General features: G+C 29.6%; 1 protein-coding gene and 2 long non-coding RNA genes across 4 annotated transcripts; 2 read left to right on the top strand and 1 right to left on the bottom strand.

The window, feature by feature from the left end:
• The first annotated feature begins 303 nt into the window (after positions 1-303).
• On the top strand, positions 304-9580 carry LOC149881552 (uncharacterized). Its single transcript, XM_090066538.1, has 4 exons — positions 304-412; positions 528-834; positions 8432-8537; positions 9173-9580. Exons 1-4 carry the CDS (start codon positions 393-395, stop codon positions 9562-9564), a joined length of 825 nt encoding a protein of 274 aa, XP_089922664.1. The 5' UTR covers positions 304-392; the 3' UTR covers positions 9565-9580.
• On the bottom strand, positions 2238-5261 carry LOC149881553 (uncharacterized). Of its 2 annotated transcripts, none has more exons than XR_016444915.1 (2): positions 3794-5261; positions 2238-3200 (listed from the first exon to the last, which is right to left on the bottom strand). It is a non-coding gene; the product is annotated as an uncharacterized LOC149881553 (long non-coding RNA). The 2 variants fall into 2 exon arrangements; XR_016444916.1 differs by having other exon boundaries at positions 2238-3696.
• Positions 9581-11256: 1676 nt separating the features above from the next.
• LOC149881554 (uncharacterized) lies at positions 11257-12964 on the top strand. The gene is made up of 2 exons (XR_016444733.1): positions 11257-11974; positions 12277-12964. It is a non-coding gene; the product is annotated as an uncharacterized LOC149881554 (long non-coding RNA).
• Positions 12965-21378: the final 8414 nt, after the last annotated feature.

The following is a 21378-nucleotide window of genomic DNA, read 5'->3' on the forward strand; positions in this document are numbered from 1 at the left end:
AATCATCCACGAGTAAAATTCAAAAAAAAAAAACAAAAAAAAAAAACACAAATAACTTTTTGAGGATTTGTATATAAAACTCGATTTCGTAAATCAGTTAAAAGGCGTCAACAAAGATTTTTGATTGTTTAATATTGAACTTTGGCAAATTAAAGTAATTTTTTATGAGTAGAAAAGTTTCTACTTGTATCAAAACGGTAATATAATTTATATTTTTTTCATTTATATTCATATTGAGTTTAAAATGGCATTCAGTTCTTTGGCGAATTGTGGTTTTTCTTTTATCAGTCTATTCAAAAATATGATGAACTTTGCAATAAACTTGATTTAAAAGTGGCCTGGGAAGTGTCAAACGTACCTTTTGATTTAATCCATATTTTGACAAGTTTGTCATGTATCTTTCATTTCTTAGGTAACTTTCAAACCTAAATAATCTTTAAATGCTATTAATATTTGTATTGCTTAAATGATACATATTTAAAAACATGCTCCACATTATGTGTAAAAATTACAATCAAACTTTTTAGATTTGGTTTTTACATCACATATTTAGCAGTTGTTAGCTCATTTATAACGAGGCTGCCTTGCATATACCATGCAAAATTTCAAATAACGACAAGCATATACTATAATGGAGACATTAATGAAACCAAATTTGCGAGCAGTATCAATGATTGCGGCAGTTATTGTGTTCGAAGCTCAAGCTGCGAGTATGCAAACTTTAATGCGGACCAAAGCATTTGCCAGTTAATGTCATCTAAACTAAATCTTTCGGATAAAACAATTCAAAAAAAGTGGCAGGCATTAGTGTCCAACAGTAACACAAGCTATTTAGTATGTTTGTTATTTACTTTTTTCATCTGCCGGTTTGCTTTTATCAGTCCGATTGCATATTTTTTTTTATGTTTTTTTTTTTTAATGGTGCATTATCAAGAAAAGAAATATATTGTAGCATCATGAAATTTAAGCACTGGTCACACTATGAATAAAAGATTTTCCAAAAGCTTTTAGAAACATAAACCCCAAGTTGGTCCCTCATTCAGAATTAAGAATCGTCATAAAATGAGAACGATAAAAAAAACAAGATCAACAGATTTTATTTCAAGTTTATCATGTATTATTAGATATTATCATGAATATAGGACATTTCAGCTATTACTTGCAGATTGAGACAGTACAGCCTATTGGAATGAGGGACTATCACTTTAGGTTTAATATAGATCAGAGGCGTCACCAAGGTTGGTGTAACCCGGTGTAATAACATAGGGTAACCACCCTCCCCCCCCCCCCTTAAATTTTCCCTTTCTCGCCCTTATATCGCCCAAAAGCGGCAAAGTTCTGAATATCGTTACCATAATCGTCAATTATTTGCTAAATCGGAATGCCCCATACGAAGACATTGGAATGCTTAGGTGATAAAGACGTATTTTTGTAAAGTTTTCTGAAATAAGTTTAATCAGTGCAAATAAATGGTTATCAGTTATAGCTGAGTCAAACATATGAGAAGTTTGTTCATTAAATATCTTTGAGTAATCAACTGATCTCAAAACAGCACTAGAAATGGTATTTTGAATTCCTTTTTTATTTGGAAGGTTGCCATTTATTGAGGCAAGCAACCTTCGGAAACATCTTTCAGTTTCTTTGCATATGATAACAACACTTTTGGTTGGTTTAATTAAACCTCCTGTCTTTGAATTCAAAAAAAACATTTTTTGATAAGATACATACTGTTGATAATGTTTGATAAAATACAAAATATATGTAATCAAAAAAATTCCCTTAATAAGTCGTTTTGAATGATCAAGTCAAAAACAATTGACTTGATCATTGAGAGCTGGAATATTACAAAGAATAATATATAAGTAAAATAATATACATTAAAAAATAATATTTTGTATTTAACATTCTTATTAAATACTATTCAATTATATACATTTATCTATTAAATAATCCTAGAAGGAACCCCAGAGTTGTGTGTACTCACAGCACTCAGCTAGTAGTTCATGCAGCATGTACATATCTGGTATCTTGCTACAAAAATTGAAAATATAAAATTTGTCAAAATTGTAAGTAGACACCACTGCCGTTTACCATGCAATTGTGTTACCAACCTTCTAGCACACTGCATTGGGTAACTAAGAACTAAAAGGTACATAAATTATGCATGAATTAAAGTTTTTAAAACTTTATTTCATAGTCTAGTTTTTCTTTGAAAACTCTATTTATTTTCATTCATATTTCTGTAAAAAGCTTTACAAAATGTACATCGGTCACCACTCAGAGCTCCAATCGCCGCCATCTCGGGAGGCCAATTTTGGTTTGAAATTTTTTTGAAAAAGACAATTGAATTCGCTATCCAGTTATATTTTGAGATCAGTGGTTTTTAAATGGTTACGGCCCTTAGCAACAAACGTAATTTTTCTCTGGAAACCAAGTCATTACATATTTTTCAACACAAATCAACTTTTTTGTTGCCGTTCTAATTTGAATTAGTTTAACGATGACCCATTTGTGTACTAAAGCATTTAAAACAACAGAAGGGACATCTATACCTTCGTTAAGAGTTGTCGTTGAGAAAGATGGCTGCTTAACTACACGTGACTTGTTTACATTTTTTGGACCGTACGTTCTAGGTTTTTAATCATAGAAACGTAACCAAATTTCTTGAAAAAGTTTTAGGAGACCTTCTTCTATTCATTTATTATTGCTGTTCTTAGCATTCAATTTTTTTGATGGACAAAAAAGACATTTTATTTGCCTTTAGTAAAAGCAAAAAAAAGTAGGAGCTGTCCAAGCAAACATTTAGTCTAAAAAAAATGTCTTAAATATGTCTTTTAGGCGTATTAGACGTTTTTTATACCTCTAAAAGACATCTTTTTTAGACTCAATGTTTGCTGGGTATATATTATTTAGAAATGTAAAATGCTGTTGCTAAAAGTGCTTTTAACTATTAGAATTTTTTTTTTTCTCTTTCTTTTTCGTGATTTTGGAATTAATACCCTACTTTTAGGATTAGATTTGATTAGATTGGTAAATACGCTTTTAATTGTTGAACTTAAGATAAATTGATTCTCCACCTTTTTCGCCATACAATCCAAAGTCAGCGCCCCAATTTTTCAAAAGTGGAGTAGCGTGATCTTCCAACATGTGTAACTTACGCCAAGTTGTACGATAAAAATGCATTTTATCAATATTTTTTTCTAAAGTAAAAATGATAGCAACATGAATTATGTTGTACTAATAATCCCAAATAATTTATAAGTTAAATCATCATAAATCATCAAAATTATCTTGCTAGGTATTGTTTTAGTTTCAGCATACTCTTTAACCTCGATCATTATACACACAATAAAATTCCAAAACACTTTGAGAGCCTCATTAAAAGCAGAAAGAAAAAGAAAAAAAATCAAATAAAACATATTAAGATCATTTAATATTTCTGTTGTTGTGAGGGCGGTGGATTTTTATCTATTTTCTTGTTATTATTTTAATGTTTATTGTGTTTTGCAGTAAAGGGGAAGGGGAAGGTTTGGGTTAAGGTTATAGTTTGGATTAGGTACATGGAGGTTGGGAACGAGGTTAGTGGTCTGAGAAGTACTTGGTTAGGTTAGGGCGAGGTTTGGGAATAGTTTGGTTAGGAATGGGCAAGGTTTAATCTAAAAGGGCTAAACTTATAATCGCCGTCCTCAGTATATTCTTTAATATAATAAAAATCAACAAATGTTCTATTAATGTGTAATGGTAGCACTCTTACTCTTATAACTTTTATATAATACAAATAATATTCTCTTACGCTTCTTGCAGTGTTCAATACTTTTTATTTCAATTACTCCTCTTTCTTTTATATCTTCTTTTATTACAAATATCTCTTCTTTAATTAAATCTTCTGGTTATTCTCCAACAATCAATATTAAAATCTTCTTTTCTTCTTTTATTTAACTGCTTATTAAACTTCTTATTCCTCAAAATACTCTTCTTACCACAAAATTCTTTTTCTTCTTTAAAATCCTCTTTAAATCTCTTATAACTCTTTTCTCATAAAAATCTTCTTTTAAATCTTTTTAAAACTCTTTCTCTTAAAATTCTCAATTAAATCTCTTCTTCAAAAACTCTTTCTCTTAAAATTCTCTTTTAAATCTCTTCTTCAAAATCTCTTTCTCTTCTTATCTCTTCCTCCACTTAACTCCAGTTAACTGTCCCCACTTAACTGTCAGATTCTTTCTTTTTTTGAGCTTTTATAGTTTTTGCTTGTTTTCCTGTTGCGATATCTTTTCATTTATTTATATGGCAGGTTTATGAGTCTTCGTGTTTACGTCTTTTCTCCGTTGTTTTTAACTTTTCTTCTTTCCGTTTTATCGTCTACTTACGTGATAGATCGGTGAATCATCGTGTATAAGTCTTTTCTGATCGTTGTTTTTAACTTTTCTAATTGTCGCTTTATCGTTTACGAGTCTCCACGTTTACGTCTTTTCTCAGTTGCTGTTTTTAACTTAATTCTTTTTGCTTTATCATTTATTTATGTGAATAGTGGACGAGTCTTGTATGTGTCTTTTCTGATCGATGTTTTTAGCTTTTCTTATTATCGCTTTATCATTTACGCGTCTTCGTGTTTACGTTTTTCCACAGTTGTATTTAACTTTTCTTCTAACGCTTTATCACTTATTTATGTGAAGAGTTGGTGAATCATCTTGTGTATGTTTTTCTATCGATCGTCGTTTTTATTTTAGTTTTCCCTCCTCACAGTTGTCATGGTTTTTTTTTTGAGTAGAGTATGTTACAGCATGCAGAAAATTTATGAAAAAGGAGTTTATATTTTGTAATGATTTCAACTGCTTTCTTGTACAGGCTTGTCTTAAAGAATCCTTTATCATAAACAAGCTTTGGAATAGAGTTACATAACTTTAGCATAGAGTTTTTCTAAAAAAGAAAAATGTCTCTTTAAAAGATATATTGCATGATTTTATATTACTTTTTATTATTGTTATTAATAATAATGTTTTAGATTTGGAATAAATTCATTTATAAAAGAAATGGAACCTTAAGCATTTTATACACATGATTTCCAATTAAACTTTTTCCATGGTATGCTTGTTGCTGAACTTTCAGCTTTTGTAATGTAGCTTCAAGCTGTTATCAGCATGGTTCATCAACTTACTTCAATGTAGATTCAAGCTCCAGAGTATTGTATTGTTTGTTCTATAGAAGTATTATAGTTGCTTTCAAATTAAGATTAGTTAAACAGTAGTCGTGCTTTCCACATGGAAACATTGGTCAGGAATAATCCATATCATATAAAGTGCTTAAGGTGGTACTAGCCTATAAAATATCCAAATTTTCCAATTTTTTTACTTTATAAATTTGAATAGTATAACTATTGTAGATTTCAAAAAGATATAACGTTTACATGTTTCTTAGTAAAAAATTGAGCTAAAATGTCAGTCATAAGAAAATGTTTTTTTGAGAGAAAAATTATTTTGTTTTCTTGTTTTCTGAGTAAATGAGTTTTTCGACTTTGAACAAGGATATCTTTTTAACAACTTGGAGATTATACCTAAAATATTTGCACACTGGTTATCAAGTTACTGTGAAAGGGGTTTGACCAAAATAAGGTTTTTACAGTTTGCTGCTCTTGAAATACTGATATTGACAGCACAAATTTTACAATAAAATTATGAACCATTAAAAATGCAAATTAAAATTAAATACTAATTAAATAAAATTATGAACCATTATTGAAAATGCTACCATTTTGTATCTGTAAATGCTATGACGGTGATTCCGATCAAATTCCTTTATCAACATTTTAAACTTTTTTGCAAAATTTTAGGCTCAAACTGACTAGTTAAAAAGAAATCCCAGCAAGCACACAACGTTGAAACAACGTTGAAATAACGTTGATCGACGTTGATCAACGTTATTTCAACGTTGTTTCAACGTTGTGTGCTTGCTGGGATAATTGTTAAAAATGCAATTAAAATTGTATACTAATTGCTGATGTTTATGAAGACATTAATAGTTTTTTATTTACTTACGCTGAATTTTTTTTCAATGCACATAGTTTTTAACAAATATTACACTGAAAATCAAAGGATTGACAGCTTTAGTATTTATAGGCCAGTACCACTGTCTCAATATTAAAATTTGAACTTTGAAGGTCTGACATGTGTTTTAGCTTTGACATAAATTCGTGATATTTTTCAGAACAAATGCTGCTATTATTTTTTAATACTCCTTCTGACGCCATTAAAATATCCAATGTCATGGGCTACTTCTTCAAACATGTTGAAATATTTAAGATAAATCCCAATAGCAATGTGCAGAGTTGGTAAAGAAATCTAGATATAAATGTATGTGTATGAGCTATAATTTAAAAAAAAATTAACTTTTAGTGACGTTGTACAGCAAATCAATTATCACTAGTTAAAGTTGAGTAAAATGAGAAAAATATTTTTACCTGATCTAGAGATACCTTCAAAATTGGCTTAGTTTTAACATCATTGAAACTTTTTGCATCTTTCTTGAGGCCTCCATTTTGTAAAAATCTTTGAAAATCGGTATAAATAAAATATATATACTATAAAGTTATATATGTGTCATTTGTAAATTTACAAATGCTGTATTTGCTAAACTAATTTTTTCCTATAGATTTATATTTTTGCTAAGGTAACTTTAGACCTTTATAGTGGATCAAGATGTATGAGAATACGTGTTGGCTGATTTTTTACATAACCCCAAGGTTATGTAAAAAATCAGCCAACAAAATCAAGGTTATGTAAAAAATCAGCCAACGATCAGATTTTATTTTATTTTGACTTTAAAATTCTCAGTTTTTATCGACAAGCTGCTTTTTCAATTTGTGCGCAATTAAATTTCATGGTTTTTAAAGACATATGTACACTTTGCATATAATAGAATCAATTTATAATTTTTTAAGAAGATTTCTATTTGTAAAATTATTTGAGAAAACGTTAGGATTGCCACTGTTGATAAATCATAAATTTTTTTATGTTTACATCACTTTCGATTTCTATTTCTGGAGCATGCGCATAATAACAGCGCTGTTTCGCTTAATTTTATAATTCGCTAATGACCGTGGGATATCGAAAAAAAACTTTGCAAAGTTGCACAGCGTTCTCGTAGAACATCTTAAATAATGGCTGTTTCCATCGTTACAGGAAGTTAAATCTTGTTTAGAATGATAAACAACATATTTAACAATTATTTTAAAAATTGTTTTCTAAAAGCATTTTTTTTGTTTACTTAAATCAGCCGACGAAAAATAGGAATTTTAGAAAAGACTTGTAATTTCTTAACAACTTCACCATTAGCGTCACTGTTTTCATGGCTCCTCTTGAAGCACTGCTTGCATACTATTAAAACCATTAATTCTAAGTGCTGCAACACTTTTGAAGAAGGTCGAGAATAATCCTTTTTTTTAGCATACGTTTTACACTGTCGTTAGAAAAATTATAGTGAGATCATTTAAATTTCAGAAACAAAACACAATTAAGACTACCAAACTTGTTAGCAAAACAGACTCTTTAAATAAAAGGAAACTACATGAATAGTGAAAGTGTTTCTGCTCGGCGAACGATAACTGAATTTCGTAATCAGCTACACAGAACAATGTTTGTATTTTTCTTGCCCAGCAAAGAATATTATTTTAATTGAAGAGTCACGTCCAGTCTTTTATGAAAAGATGTTAATGATTGGCCCTCACTTGCCTCGTTTCATCCAGGTTAGCAAATAAAAAAGGTATACAAAAACCATGCGTGTAAAAAAAACAATTAGTAATATAAATCAATAAAAAATTTAAAACGCTAAAAATAAAAATTTATAAATATATAAAAATTTATTTCGGTATAATATAACGAGATCAGTTAAAACTTTCATTGAAATTCTTAACGATATTTATCGCTAACAATCATAAATTTCAATAACAAAGTTTACTCAAGCGTAGAATATTCAATTTGATAAGAAGATAAAACTGTTAAGAAGATAACGTTCAACATTTTTTTGACAGGTGGTCAATTTTTTTTGACAGGTGGTCAATTTGTTTAATAATAAAAAGACGATTCCTTAATTGCTTAGCATTCAACAAACATTCGAATGATAAAATGTATAAAAAAGAAAGATATAAAACTTCAGATGTCATTTGCTAAATATTTAAAAAAATCTTCTCGCTCGAATCACTTTTTAAAGCATTTTAAAAACCTATAACCAAAAGTTGCTAAGCTCAGCAATAATAATTAATCTTCTTAACTTTGTTTATTGCTTCTGTAGTTTACACCAACAATGCACCAACAATGCACGATGCTATTACGTACAGGTCACTTTTACGAGTTTGACGTCATTTTAACCTAATATGGCATTAAATTTAAAACAATAAAAATAATAATAATAATAACAATTTTAACAAATTTTTCTTTAGGTTGGACCACTATGCGAATATAATTCACCCTGCAGTGGATATCCATATTGTAGAGATGTGTGTTTAACAGTTAACGAGGAGTTAATCCACGATTATCATTGCTCAGGTGAACATTACATGCTACTTCATTAAAAGCAAAAAAAAAAATTTTCAAAAGGTTGATTATCTATGTTTAACCACACATCTGGAAGAAAACTATCTTTCTGTCGAACCAAAACGATTACAGTTTCCCTCATTTTTTTCTGTCACACTTTCCAGAATGTTTATTGAAAAAGCATTTTGTGAAACATTTCTTTATGGTCAGTTAAAAGGTTTTGCATAAATCTTTTTTAACATAAAATAATTCCTCTATTTAATACCATCCGGATGTCATCCGGATATCATCCACATATCATTTAAAGATTGATTGTTGTCTCCGTTAAATTTTCTTGTTAAGGCTTCATTTTTTTGTATTTGAATACACCCTGCGCGTGGGTGTATTTTATTTCACAGATGTGTATAATTTCAGTGAGTATTAATAGTCATACCTCGTTATTGGTTCATTTATTGTTCATGTTCATGGTTTTCGTAGATGGATTCGTGTAAAGTACGTGTATGGCTCGAGTATGGTTCGTGCACAATTCGTGTAAAGACAGTGCAATGAAAGACTTAAAAACTTCTGCATGTTTAATTAAAATACTTTAAAGGAATTTTTAATATCTTTTTTTTAATATTCATTTGAATTTTATTAAAATTTTTCAGACACACAAAAAGCATCCGCTTTCTCTATCCCAACAAGTTCCGGTACAAATAATGGGCTTGTTCCAAAAAATCTCATCGATTCCGATTATTTAACCTTTTGCGACGCCTGGAGCGAAAGCAATAATCCTGACTGGATTAAGTTAGATTTGTTGCAGGTGTTCGAGGTCAGATCTGTTATCGTTTATGGCGATAATTCTCAGCAAAGCCATATAACTCGAGTAAAAGGTTGTCATGTTCAAGGAAGTTATGATGATCAAAGTTACCAAACATACAAAATTTTGTCAGGACTTTCAAGAGAGTATTTTATTTGGAAAGGATCGTTGCGCTATTTCAGAATAATTCAAAGCGAAAAAGTCGGAATAAGTTTCGCGGAAATAGCCATCTGGGTATGATAATTTACATACTATGAATTATCGTTGGACAATCAACGAGGAATGAAAGAAACTTTAAGGAAAAAATAAAAAATAAGGAAAAATAAAATGATTTTTCCTCTAATCAAACCTGTCATAGTTATGTAAAACTAAGCTACATATAACATATATATATATATATATATATATATATATATATATATATATATATATATATATATATATATATATATATATATATATATATATATATATATATATATATATATATATATATATATATATATATATATATATATATATATATATATATATATATATATATATATATATATATATATATATATATAAAATATATTCATTTAATGTGTTTATCCCAATCCACCTTCCTTTCCAAGTCCTCTTCTTCATACATACATATATACATACATACATACATACATACATACATACATACATACATACATACATACATACATACATACATACATACATACATACATACATACATACATACATACATACATACATACATACATACATACATACATACATACATACATACATACATACATACATACATACATACATACATACATACATACATACATACATACATACATACATACATACATAGCTATGCTATGTATGGGACTTAAAGTTACATGCGGTAATCATCAGCCACGAAATAAAAAGTTTAATTTTTCAAAGACTTGGTATTTTGGATTAAATTGATAAATGCTTCAGTTAAGGCTATAAATATCACTAATTTTTAAACCGGAACAGCGTAAAGGTATTAAGAAAATTGTTACTGCTCATAATAAAAGCATACTATCTAATACTAATAGCTGTAATAGTCAATCAAGCAATTGCCAACAAACCACTTCATGGCACTAAATGGAAAATGTATCAGAAAAAACCTTATTTATACTTAAAATGTAAAAACTCGTCAATAAGAAAACCTTTAAAAACATAAATATTTTTTTTTACTTTTTGGTCTGAAAGCGAAAATGTCCCCGTACATCTCACTTGACCGCAGTCCAACAACTATTTGATGTGCATCGTATTACCATTATATATACCTATCTTTTCTCCGTTTCGTTACAAACATAAAAATTCTTTTCTGAATGAAAGTTAGGCCAACTCCACTGAACTTTCTAAAGTTCAGTGGAGCTAACCCTAACCCTAACCCTAACTCCACTGAACTTTAGAAAGTTCAGTGGAGTTGGCCTAACTTTCAAAATTCGAATAGGAGTGTAAGAATAATGGTTTTAAGCCTATTCTTAAGTGGAATATTCTCGATCAAGCGGAACCGTTTATACCTAGTAGTAAATGTTGCGATTTTTGCTTGACGGAAAATTCACATCACGTCGAAGCTAAAATTACTGAATAAACGAAGCGAGCTAACCTCAACGTGTCGCCATGTAAATAAACTTTTAATAAAAAACTTTAATGCTAGCACGCGATTACACTTTTTCGGATAATGTTTGTCGTTATGCATTTTACGGTTAACAACATCCAAAGATCGGTATTATTTAACTTGTATTATAATAATAAAGATATATCCTCTCTACTTACAATACGCTGTATTGACCACTCTTACACGAAATTTCTACTATATATATATATATATATATATATATATATATATATATATATATATATATATATATATATATATATATATATATATATATATATATATATATATATATGTTGTAGAAATATTGTGAAAGAGAAAAAGTTTTATAACGTAATAGACATTAAATGACGCAAATACACCTCTAAATATTAGACAAGATAACCAATCATTCTTCATGAATGGAAATAAATAATGCAGTTTTCAATGATGGCTTTTTTACTCCTTTAATTTTCATGCTCGTTTTTGTAAAAGAATTTTTGGATTTGCTTAATCATCAAAGGGAAGAATTTGTGATGAAGTCTTTTAGATTAATATATTCTCTTGAAGTATCTTGAGCTACGGATCAACCAAATCAAGCAAATCAAAAACCTTTTCATCAATCGACATTCATTTCACCCACATACGCATACATTCACACATATAGTCACGCATACAAAGATTTACATACAAATGCGCACACACACTTTTCTTTCGCTTAGATTGCTGTGTGTTTGCATGACATTTTTAGTATGCGTTCGTGCATTCATAACTAGATTGCCGTGCATATCCTATGCTAGTTTTTATATAACACCAAACAAATACCTCAGTGGAAACATTAACTTAACATATTTTGCAGCCAATATCAATGATTGCGGCACCTATTGCGTTAGAAGCCCAGCCTGTGTGTTTGCTAACTTCAATAGTAATGAAAAGACTTGTCAGTTGATGTCATCAAATGCCAGTCTCTCAGTCAGTAAGGAGGATCAACAATGGTAATTATTAACAACCGATGTTACAAGTGACGTAAACGTGAGTTCATAATGCTTTTACCTCGTGTGTATAAATTAGTTCATATATATTAAACAATTAACATATATGCATTTATTTCTTAAACAGAGGTCTTTTTTTAACCGAAGTTGTATGAATCATAACTAAACAAATAAAAAATTTATTCGTAATTTTTTTACTTTTTTTGTATAAATAAACTGATATATGTTAAGAAATAACAATCAAAATTGTTTTGCTCGACTTTTCTATACGTAGTTTCGAAATTTGAAAAGAGAAGTTTCATGTCTGGTGGTTGCTAACAAGAATTTTTTTTCTTATTACAGGTGCTTTTTTTAATTCAACGGAAGTTGTATGCGTCATAAATTGTATGCGTCATAAATTATATGCGTCATAATGATCTGATCATTAAATATTTTCTTATCAGATATAACTTTAAGAAATTTAAAATTTATTTCATAAGCTTCACAAAGGAAACTAACGAGAGAAACAGGAGTTTACGGTTTAGCCACAAAATGGATATATACAGAAAGCAATTAAAGTTATCTTCGAACAGTTAAGCACGGCGGAGGAACTAAATTTATTTTAAAGCTTATTAAGTTAGGCCATATTAAATTTGATTTATTGCATTAAAGGTGTTCTTTAAAGTAATGCTTCCACATGTCAAAGAATGACGCGAATAGGATGGATTTACTAGCAAAATAACAATCATAAACAAACGCAAACAAAAACGGGGAAACTTTATATAAAATTTTTTTCGAAGTTGGCTTCAGGAGATACTGCGTACAGCCGTTCTTAATGGATAAGAATGCCAAACTAAGTACCAAATTCACTTAATGAACTTTATGAATTTAGAAAAGTTAGAAGGAAAACACAAACTAAATATTTCTTTTACCTGAGTTCAGATGTCATTATTATGACCCGTTCAAATAAAGTGACTTTAAAAAAAAACGAAGAACTTAATTGTAATCAATAAATTGTAAATTGTATTTTAATTTTTTTTAAAAAACTGTTTCCTTTTTTCAAAACAAAATTCAAGCTACTAAACAAAATGGCAAGTGAAGATAGTCGAACGAATCTTTTAAACTAAGCTTCTGAAATGTTAAAAGGATGCATTTTATGTTCAAATCAGCTGAGGAATGTCTTTACTGCGTTGATAACTAAGACTCGCGAAGTCCACTTCAATAAAGAAAATACCGAAAAACTCCTCATTGGTCCCGCGGCTGAGATTGGATTGGGAGCGAGGAAAAATCCTTTAGTAAATTCTTTGAAAAAGGGTGAGGTATTAAAATAGACGCCTTACATGCAAAGGACGCTCCTCATGATATTATTATCTTAACGTTTCAGCAGTTTAGATTTATCCTAAATATTCTAAATAACCAAAAGCAACATAGAAAAATTTTTGCGGCACTCATTTGTTAATTAGAGTGTGCCGAAAACTTAACAGATGTTCGTGCGTATTTTGTTTATTAGCTTATGCGTTCATCACGTAAATACATAAAAAGTTCTTCTTAAATTGGACCAATATGTGAAACTAACACACCTTGCTCAATGGATTATTGTAGAGATGTATGTTCAACTAACGAAGGGGAGTTCTTTCACAACTACTCTTGCTATGGTATTTTAATATATGCTACAATTAGTTTTTTCATTTTTTATATGTGTGCGTCTGTTTGTGTGTCTGTGTGTTTAAAGTTTAAAAGCCAATTTCAACTTCGTAATATGATGATCATTTCCATGGAAATACTGAAAAAATACAGACTAAAAATACAGACCAAAAATACTGACCAAAAATCATAATTAAACTTTTGATCAAATGAAACCACAGCTCATTGAAAAATGCCACTGAAACTTTGATAGAAATTACTGGAGCATGGGTAAAATATAATAAACTCTTACTACAGTTGAAAAACTTTTGAAAAAGAAGGTTTAAAAACTTCCTCCACAATTATATTTTTTGCTATGAGGTACCTCTAGATTTGCTATCCAATAATAATTTAAACACGAAACGTTCGGGCTAGAAATTATTCATAGGGCTAAAAATAGACTACAGGTTCTTTGAAACAATTCACACGAGTGAGTTTGTTGAACAGTTGATTTCACTTAGTAATTTGGTGCTTCAGCAATCAGTTAACTCTTTATCAAAATAAGTCTTCTATGTTATAATATGTATGTTCAACTTGTAGTTTCTTGTTTTGACAAACAAGAAAGTGTAAGATACGTTTGATGATCTTCTGCTCTGTTCTTGAAAATTTTAAATCTGAATACAAGGGTAGGGCGTGGCTAGTTGAACATAGGGGCAAGTTGGACAACTAAAATATCTCAAAAACTACACTGCAAATGAAAAACATCTACTGGACGAAATATAGGTATATATAATGGTAATAGGATGCACATCAAATAGTTGTTGGTCAAGTGAGATGCACGGGGACTTTTTCACTTTCAGACCAAAAAAGTAAAAAAAAATATTTTTGCTATTTTTCACTTTGATTCTTAAAAAAACATTTATCTGGCATCACTAAAGTGTTGATATTTTACCCATTTATTTAACTTTCGATTATTCTTAGCCATTTTAGTCTTAATGTTCTTTTTATAACCTAACATCTGTATCACCTTGTCTAGTCATGGTAAGTTGAGCAGGTTTGAAAAAAATTGATAAAATGGCATTATCGGATACGGGGAAACAAATTTCGTTGGGAAAACATTTTAAGGCCCATACACACTTTTAAATCATTTTAAAATACTCTTTAACCATTAAAGATAATATCTTGAATTCTTTTTTATTTTGAAATATGTTAACATGATTGAAAATAGTTTTTAATTTTTGTTTCTATGAAAAATAATTCTATTTAAATATTACTTAGTCAATAAAATATATTTTATAATGTAATATTTAATAAGTCAATATGTTCATAAACGTAAATTTATTTTAATCTTGAATTACGTGTTATTTGTTTGCTATGTTTATTATAATGGTATTGTATATTTTATATATATTTTGATTATATGTACTATTTATAAATAATTTATATATAGAGTTATATATTATTTCATTTACTATTGGAATATAACTGTTGAGCTAGTGCAATTTTTCCTCCCCCCCCCTCCTTTTTTTTATCTATTTATTTTTATTTCATGATTGATTACTATAGCGAATTTTATGCTGATTCAGAAAAATATAAAAACATAGACCTGAAAATCAACGGAAGGTCTGTTTTGGAGAAAAAAAAATATGTAAGAGCTAAGGAATTCAATATCAAGAAAATGACATAAACAAGATACATTTTAAAACTAAACTCTGGTGATTACTCATCCATGGGTTATTCAAAACCGAGGTTAACTCTTTCCCAAGAGCAAGAAAGCTTCTTAAAAAATTATCTATTGCAAATGGCATCTATATTTTATGGATAGGGTAGGGGGGGGGGCTAGTTGAGCAATATTTACAAAATCTAATAGATCTATTGAACGGTGTGTCGGATTTACATAAGTAAAAATGAGAGGCTGTGTGGGGTAAGTTAAACATAAAGTTAGTAAGTTAAAATTTTTATTTCTGAACTTTTGACTTATATATTTTATTGACTAAGTAATATTTAAGTGAAAATATTTTTAAAAGAAGCAAAAATTTTATAGTTTTAAATCACATTTACATATTTTTTTAAAAAAAAAAGGATTTCAAATATTGTTTTAAATTAAGAGTATTTAATAAATCCTCTAAACAATTTAAAACAATATCTGTTTTTAATAATGATTAATTTAAAAGTGTTTATGGATCTTAAAATGTTTACCGAGCGAAATTTGTTTCTCCGCATCCGATAATGCCGTTTTATTAATTAATTTTATTAACTAACTTTATTAATTAACTTTTTTCTAACCTGCTCAACTTACCCCAACTAGACTAGGTGACACAAAAGTTAGGTTATGAAAAGACCTATAATACCAAGGGAAAAATGGCTAAGTATAACCGAAAGTCAAATAAATGGGTAAAATATCAACACTTAAGTGATACCAGATAAATGTTTTTTTTAAGAATTTAAGAGAAAAACAGCAAAAAAAATTTTTTCTTCTTTTTTGATCCAAAATTGGAAAAGTGCCCATGTATTTCACTTGACCACTGTCCAACAACCATTTGATGCGCATTGTATAACCATTATATATACCAATCTTTCATCCATTAGATGTTTTGTCATTTGATGCGTAGTTTTTGAGATTTTTTAGTTGCCCAACTTGCCCCTGTGCTCAACTAGTCCCGTCCTACCCTATACTTCTAAAGATGTACGTTCTCTTGTCTGCGAGTGTGCTGTTCAATAAAAAATCAAAATTCCAGAATCTGGTTAGTAAAGAGATGGCTAGTAAAAAATGGATAACTATCTTTTTTTAAAAAGAAATATTAAATTGTTTATTAGGAAACCTGAAGCAACTAACCTTTGTAGAGCAATATCATTTAAAGCTGAAAATGTAAATGAATTTTATGATAAATTTGATGAAATTATGGATATATGTAAATTCAGTGCTTCACAACTATGGAACATTGACAAAACTTGTGTATCTACAGTGGTAAGACCTAGTAAAATTGTGGTTTCATAGGGCAAGCAAAATGTTGGTGCTATGATCTATGGAGAAAGAGGCACTAATGTCACAGTGATAACCGCTGAATCTACCTCAGGAAAAACAGTGCCCCCAATGTTTGTGTTTCCACACAAATGTTAAAAAGGTTATTTTGAAGTTGTGCTTAGTTTTAAGATTGAAAAATAATTTTTTGTTTTTCTTTTAGTTTTCTTTTACCTCAGAACTATTAATTTTTATACTCATGTTTTAAATAATTAAATCTAAAATATATCTTAAATATTCATAACTTAAATAACTTAAATAGTTTGTTGAGATCTAAAGTATATATTCAATTTAAAACAAAGTTATATTTTGGTTTTATAACAGAGTTCATAGTAGCTACAGAAATGCATTAACTTGTTTATTGCTCAACTTACCCCACACAGCTGCTCAACCTGCCCCGCTAGGGTAGGTTGAACAACTCGGTAAACTTTAGGCAATATTTTCTCAAACAAATCTAAAAAAGGTTTTTTTTCTTAAAGAATTTTTAGCAGATAAAATTTTCTTTCAAATAGTGAAAAAATTATGTAAATTCGACACACCGTTCAAGAGATCTGTTTGATTTAGTGAAAATTGCTCAACTAGCCCCGCCCTACCCAAACTTCCTTGATGTAGACATTAGTTTTTACAAAAATTTAGAATCTGATGTATGAGCAAAGACTGTTGCTACATCACTCTGGGCACTATTACATATGCAAAGAGAAATACTTCACTTAAAATAACACCTGAAATCTCGATAAGGAAGAGTGAGGAGTAGATATAGCTTGTCTTTCAGGCTGCGGAAATGCATCGAAAACGTTTTCCGAACCCAAGAAAATTAGTGCTGTAATCCTCGGTTACTTGTCATAAACCTTTCACCTTCTGATTTATCATGTGTTCCCTACACCTTTTGCATTTGCAGGAAAATTTGATTAATATATTCTTTTGTTAAATAACGTAATTTACGCACTTACGTTAAGTAACGTTATTTGACACTGCTTAACGGTACTTAACGGATATAGCGTTATTAAGATATAAGTTAATTAACGTTAACTAACGGTGTTTAACGGTACTTAACGGATATAGCGTTATTAAGATATAAGTTAATTAACGTAACTTGACGTTGCTTACGTTACATACCAATTTACACTGCTTATTTAGTTATATTATACGTAAAAATTGGTTTTTAAACTTTTGACGCAAAAATGGTTTTTGATCATTTTTCCAGACCTTTCATGGATAGAAAAGTTTTCTATTTAGGTGAGGACTCTTAAGAATCTTTCAACAGTTTAACTTTATTGAGTCTCAATTGCATAGAACTCAAATCCGATTAAAATGAGCAACAGCAACAAAAAATATTTTGAAACGATGATATATAGTATTAACCTATTAGTTTTTTGATTTTGAATTTTTTTATTTTCGATTCAATTAACCATCAAAAAAATTTCAGATCAACGACAAGCAACAATCCGTGGGCTCCAGAGGTCTAACAAACTATGTTGGCCCGGGTCTCAATAAAATTTTATTCAAAACATTGCTTTAGATACAATAAAAATATCCCAGATGGCCATCCCATCCAATTCTGGTACGTGGGCTGACATGTATCCAAAATACCTCATTGACTCCGATTATTCTACTGTTTGCGATACATGGACGGGTAATACAATTTCCAATGATTGGATAAAACTCGATCTGTTGCAGATCATTCAAATACGAAAGGTCTCCGTTTACATGGACATATCGGATTACAGCCACACCTATAGAGTTTGTGGCTGCTTAGTACAAGCAAGCTACAATGACAAAGACTACGAAACTTTTGCATCCTTGACAGGCATTTCCAAAGAGACATTCTCATAGAGCGGTAGTTTACGGTACTTCAGAATAATTCAAACCATCAATAATGGTTTAAGTTTTAGAGATATTGTTATCTGGGCATAAAAAATGCATCATCAACGAATAAAATATCAAAACTATGAACAATTTTTAAAAAGGTTATAAATTAAGTAATTTTATCAAATTAGAGGGTTGAAAGACCCCCTGGAAGTGCAAGGTGTAAAAACTGAAAAAAACCCGAATATTATACATTTAAAATAATTTTTCAGATAAAATTGACATTTCCACAACATTTGCTTTGTTAATAACAACTTTATTGAGTAAATAAAAAAATATTTTTTTGGAAGATTGAGTTTATTATGTAGAGTAAGTAAGCTTTGTTAATTGTTCGAGTATTCTCATAAAAAGACACGGCAAAAGTGCATTTGATACAAATATCTAGCTAGCATCGTGCTAGCATCATTTCACCAACAGTTGTTATAATTCTTATAACTGTTATAATTATTTTAATGATAATTCTGTAAGTTAAAATAAACTTTTCATTTTTATCTTTATTCTGTAAATATAATAAAATTTTGTTTGCGAAATCGTTAAAAAAAAAAAGAAAAAAAAAAGGCAGATCTCATTCCACTTTACGCTCTTCTACCATCACGATTCTCCAGAAAATAAACGATGCCGAAAGAATTATGGAAACTTTCCATGATTGAATTGTGTAATATAGTTGCCGCATTGTACCTATGGTTTGTACCAAAAGAACATTGTAAATTGTTTGACGTTCTACAGAACGTCAAACGATGCCGCATAAAATGTTTAAATGACACAATACAGTCCGTTGACAAAAAATTATGACCTTGCTTAAAAGTGGAGAGCCGTCAACGATATAGTATCCGAAGTTAACAATAAACAAAGTGAAGGACGAACAAAGTGATGTGTGCCAGTTTTACCAGAATTACAAGAAAAGAGGATTTAAAACTCGCAAGTTAAGTACCGTGGCCATCTTGAGTGTCTGAAAGTAAGAAATAACGCACAGTCATATAATTTTAATATTATAACTTTATAATTTCAATCAAACCTTTCTATCATTGAAAATTTTAAATGTGCAAGTAATTCCCTTTGTCTAACATCAGCTCCCCTCGCTCCCCATTCTCCTTAAAGCACAGTGGATCGCAACATGAAACACAACAAGCCAGGTGGATAACAGGTTCGTCAAAAAAATATTCTTTTTTTAAAGATTCAGTGAGTTTTCAGGAGGTTCAGTGAGTGCCTTATTATTCTTTTACTTATTAGAACTTTTAATTTTTAATCGCTCTATTTTCTCCCTCCAGGGTCAAAATCACTAAAATTTTTTTTTTTTAAAGATTTGTGCTTTTGTTTGTTGGCTAGGAGAGAAATGATAATAAAAAAAGGAATCTTAATTATGTAATTACATAAGTCAACCATTTGGAAATAAATTTTAAATAAATATAGGGAAAATTAAATAATTTACTTTCCCTATAAATGATGCGCCATTTTGTCTCGAAGAGGCCAAAGAACTAAGAACCATCAAATTTCTATTCAAATTTCATTTTTTATCAAAAAAAAAAAAAAGAAAAAGTTTGTTAAAAAAAAAGAGAGTGTTCGTGCATGGCATTTAAAAATGTGTTTATCTCTTTCGCGATATGATAATCGTGAACAATTTTTTGAAATGCTTTTTTTTTTGAACTAAAAGAAGCCTTTCGAAAAGAACTCTCATTGTTTACCAGAGTACCCAGAGAGACAATTCTTAAAAAATCTAGTAAGATTTCTTAAGAATCGTCTGATGATTATGATGATGATGATGATGGTGATGATGATGATAATGATGACGACGATGATGTAAAATGTTCAAAAGAATCCTAAGAACAATTTTTTGGTCCACAAATGTGATGTATTGTTTCGCGATAGCTATAATATTGGGCTTTAACAGTCGCTAATTATTCAAATCCTTAACTATTATCTATAATTCTATAACTATCATTAATCCTTATCAATCCTTAATTATTCTCGATAGAAATCGAAATTCCTTCGATTTGCCTAAATATTCTTAATTGCGTTCTAAGATTCGTTTTTTGCTATTTTAGTAAAAAGAGGTAAATATAGTCATTAATTCGTCTCTAATGCAATTGAAGCTAGGCGTTTACATATTATTAGTGTTGTTGTTGTTATTGTTGTTGTTCTTTTTGTGTTGTTTTTTTTATTGTCAATTTATGTTCAATTAAAGACGTGAAACAAAATGAAAAAAAAGAAAGCTAAAATAATAAAAATTTACCTATCGAGTGCAAAATATTTTTCTCTTTAAGAAAACAAAACTTTTTCTTCTTCAAAGATTTAAAAAATTGTAAAGAAAAACTGTAAAGAATTTTCGAAAGCCCTTTAATGGTTTGAGTTAAGAGATTACACATCTTTGTAGATCAATCTTTTATAGATCAACATAAACTATGCTTACAGCTCAGCTGCAATATTGCTAAACTCATAAAATAAAACCCCAGCATTTTGTAACAGACTTTGTTATATCATAATTGCTAACAAGTGCATTTCTTAAATCTTGGGTCAAGGAAATGACCCGTTTTATACTCAATAGCACGTGATCCACTATATGGAAACCAGTCCTCAATCCTGTTAAGTATTTGGTCTGCCACATAAGAATGTGATAAATCAGGATTCTACTGATCCAAGTCGTTGCAAAGTGTTGACGCCTAAAGGGAAGCCAAGCTGGAAGTTCACATATGATGCAGGGGGTGAAAATATTACAGTTTTTAACACGTTTTGCATCTGAAAGAAAACATTTTCAGAATTCTTGGAAAGTTTAATAGGACTACGAAATCACACCAGAATTTCCTAATTTAGATCAACCAGAAAATCACTAGTTGAGAGAATAAACTATCCTATATAGCATTTTTATCCAGACCTTCTCAAAATATTTGAAACTAGGTGCGCATAGGCAATCCCAAAGAAGACATGGAAGCTATTGCAATATCAATAATTACCCCTTG

This window comes from Hydra viridissima, unplaced genomic scaffold (genome assembly GCF_058129835.1).
Source record: "Hydra viridissima isolate aposymbiotic clone 2 unplaced genomic scaffold, HvirCarnegie_v1 scaffold_11, whole genome shotgun sequence".
In the NCBI taxonomy this organism is placed as follows: Eukaryota; Metazoa; Cnidaria; class Hydrozoa; order Anthoathecata; family Hydridae; genus Hydra; species Hydra viridissima.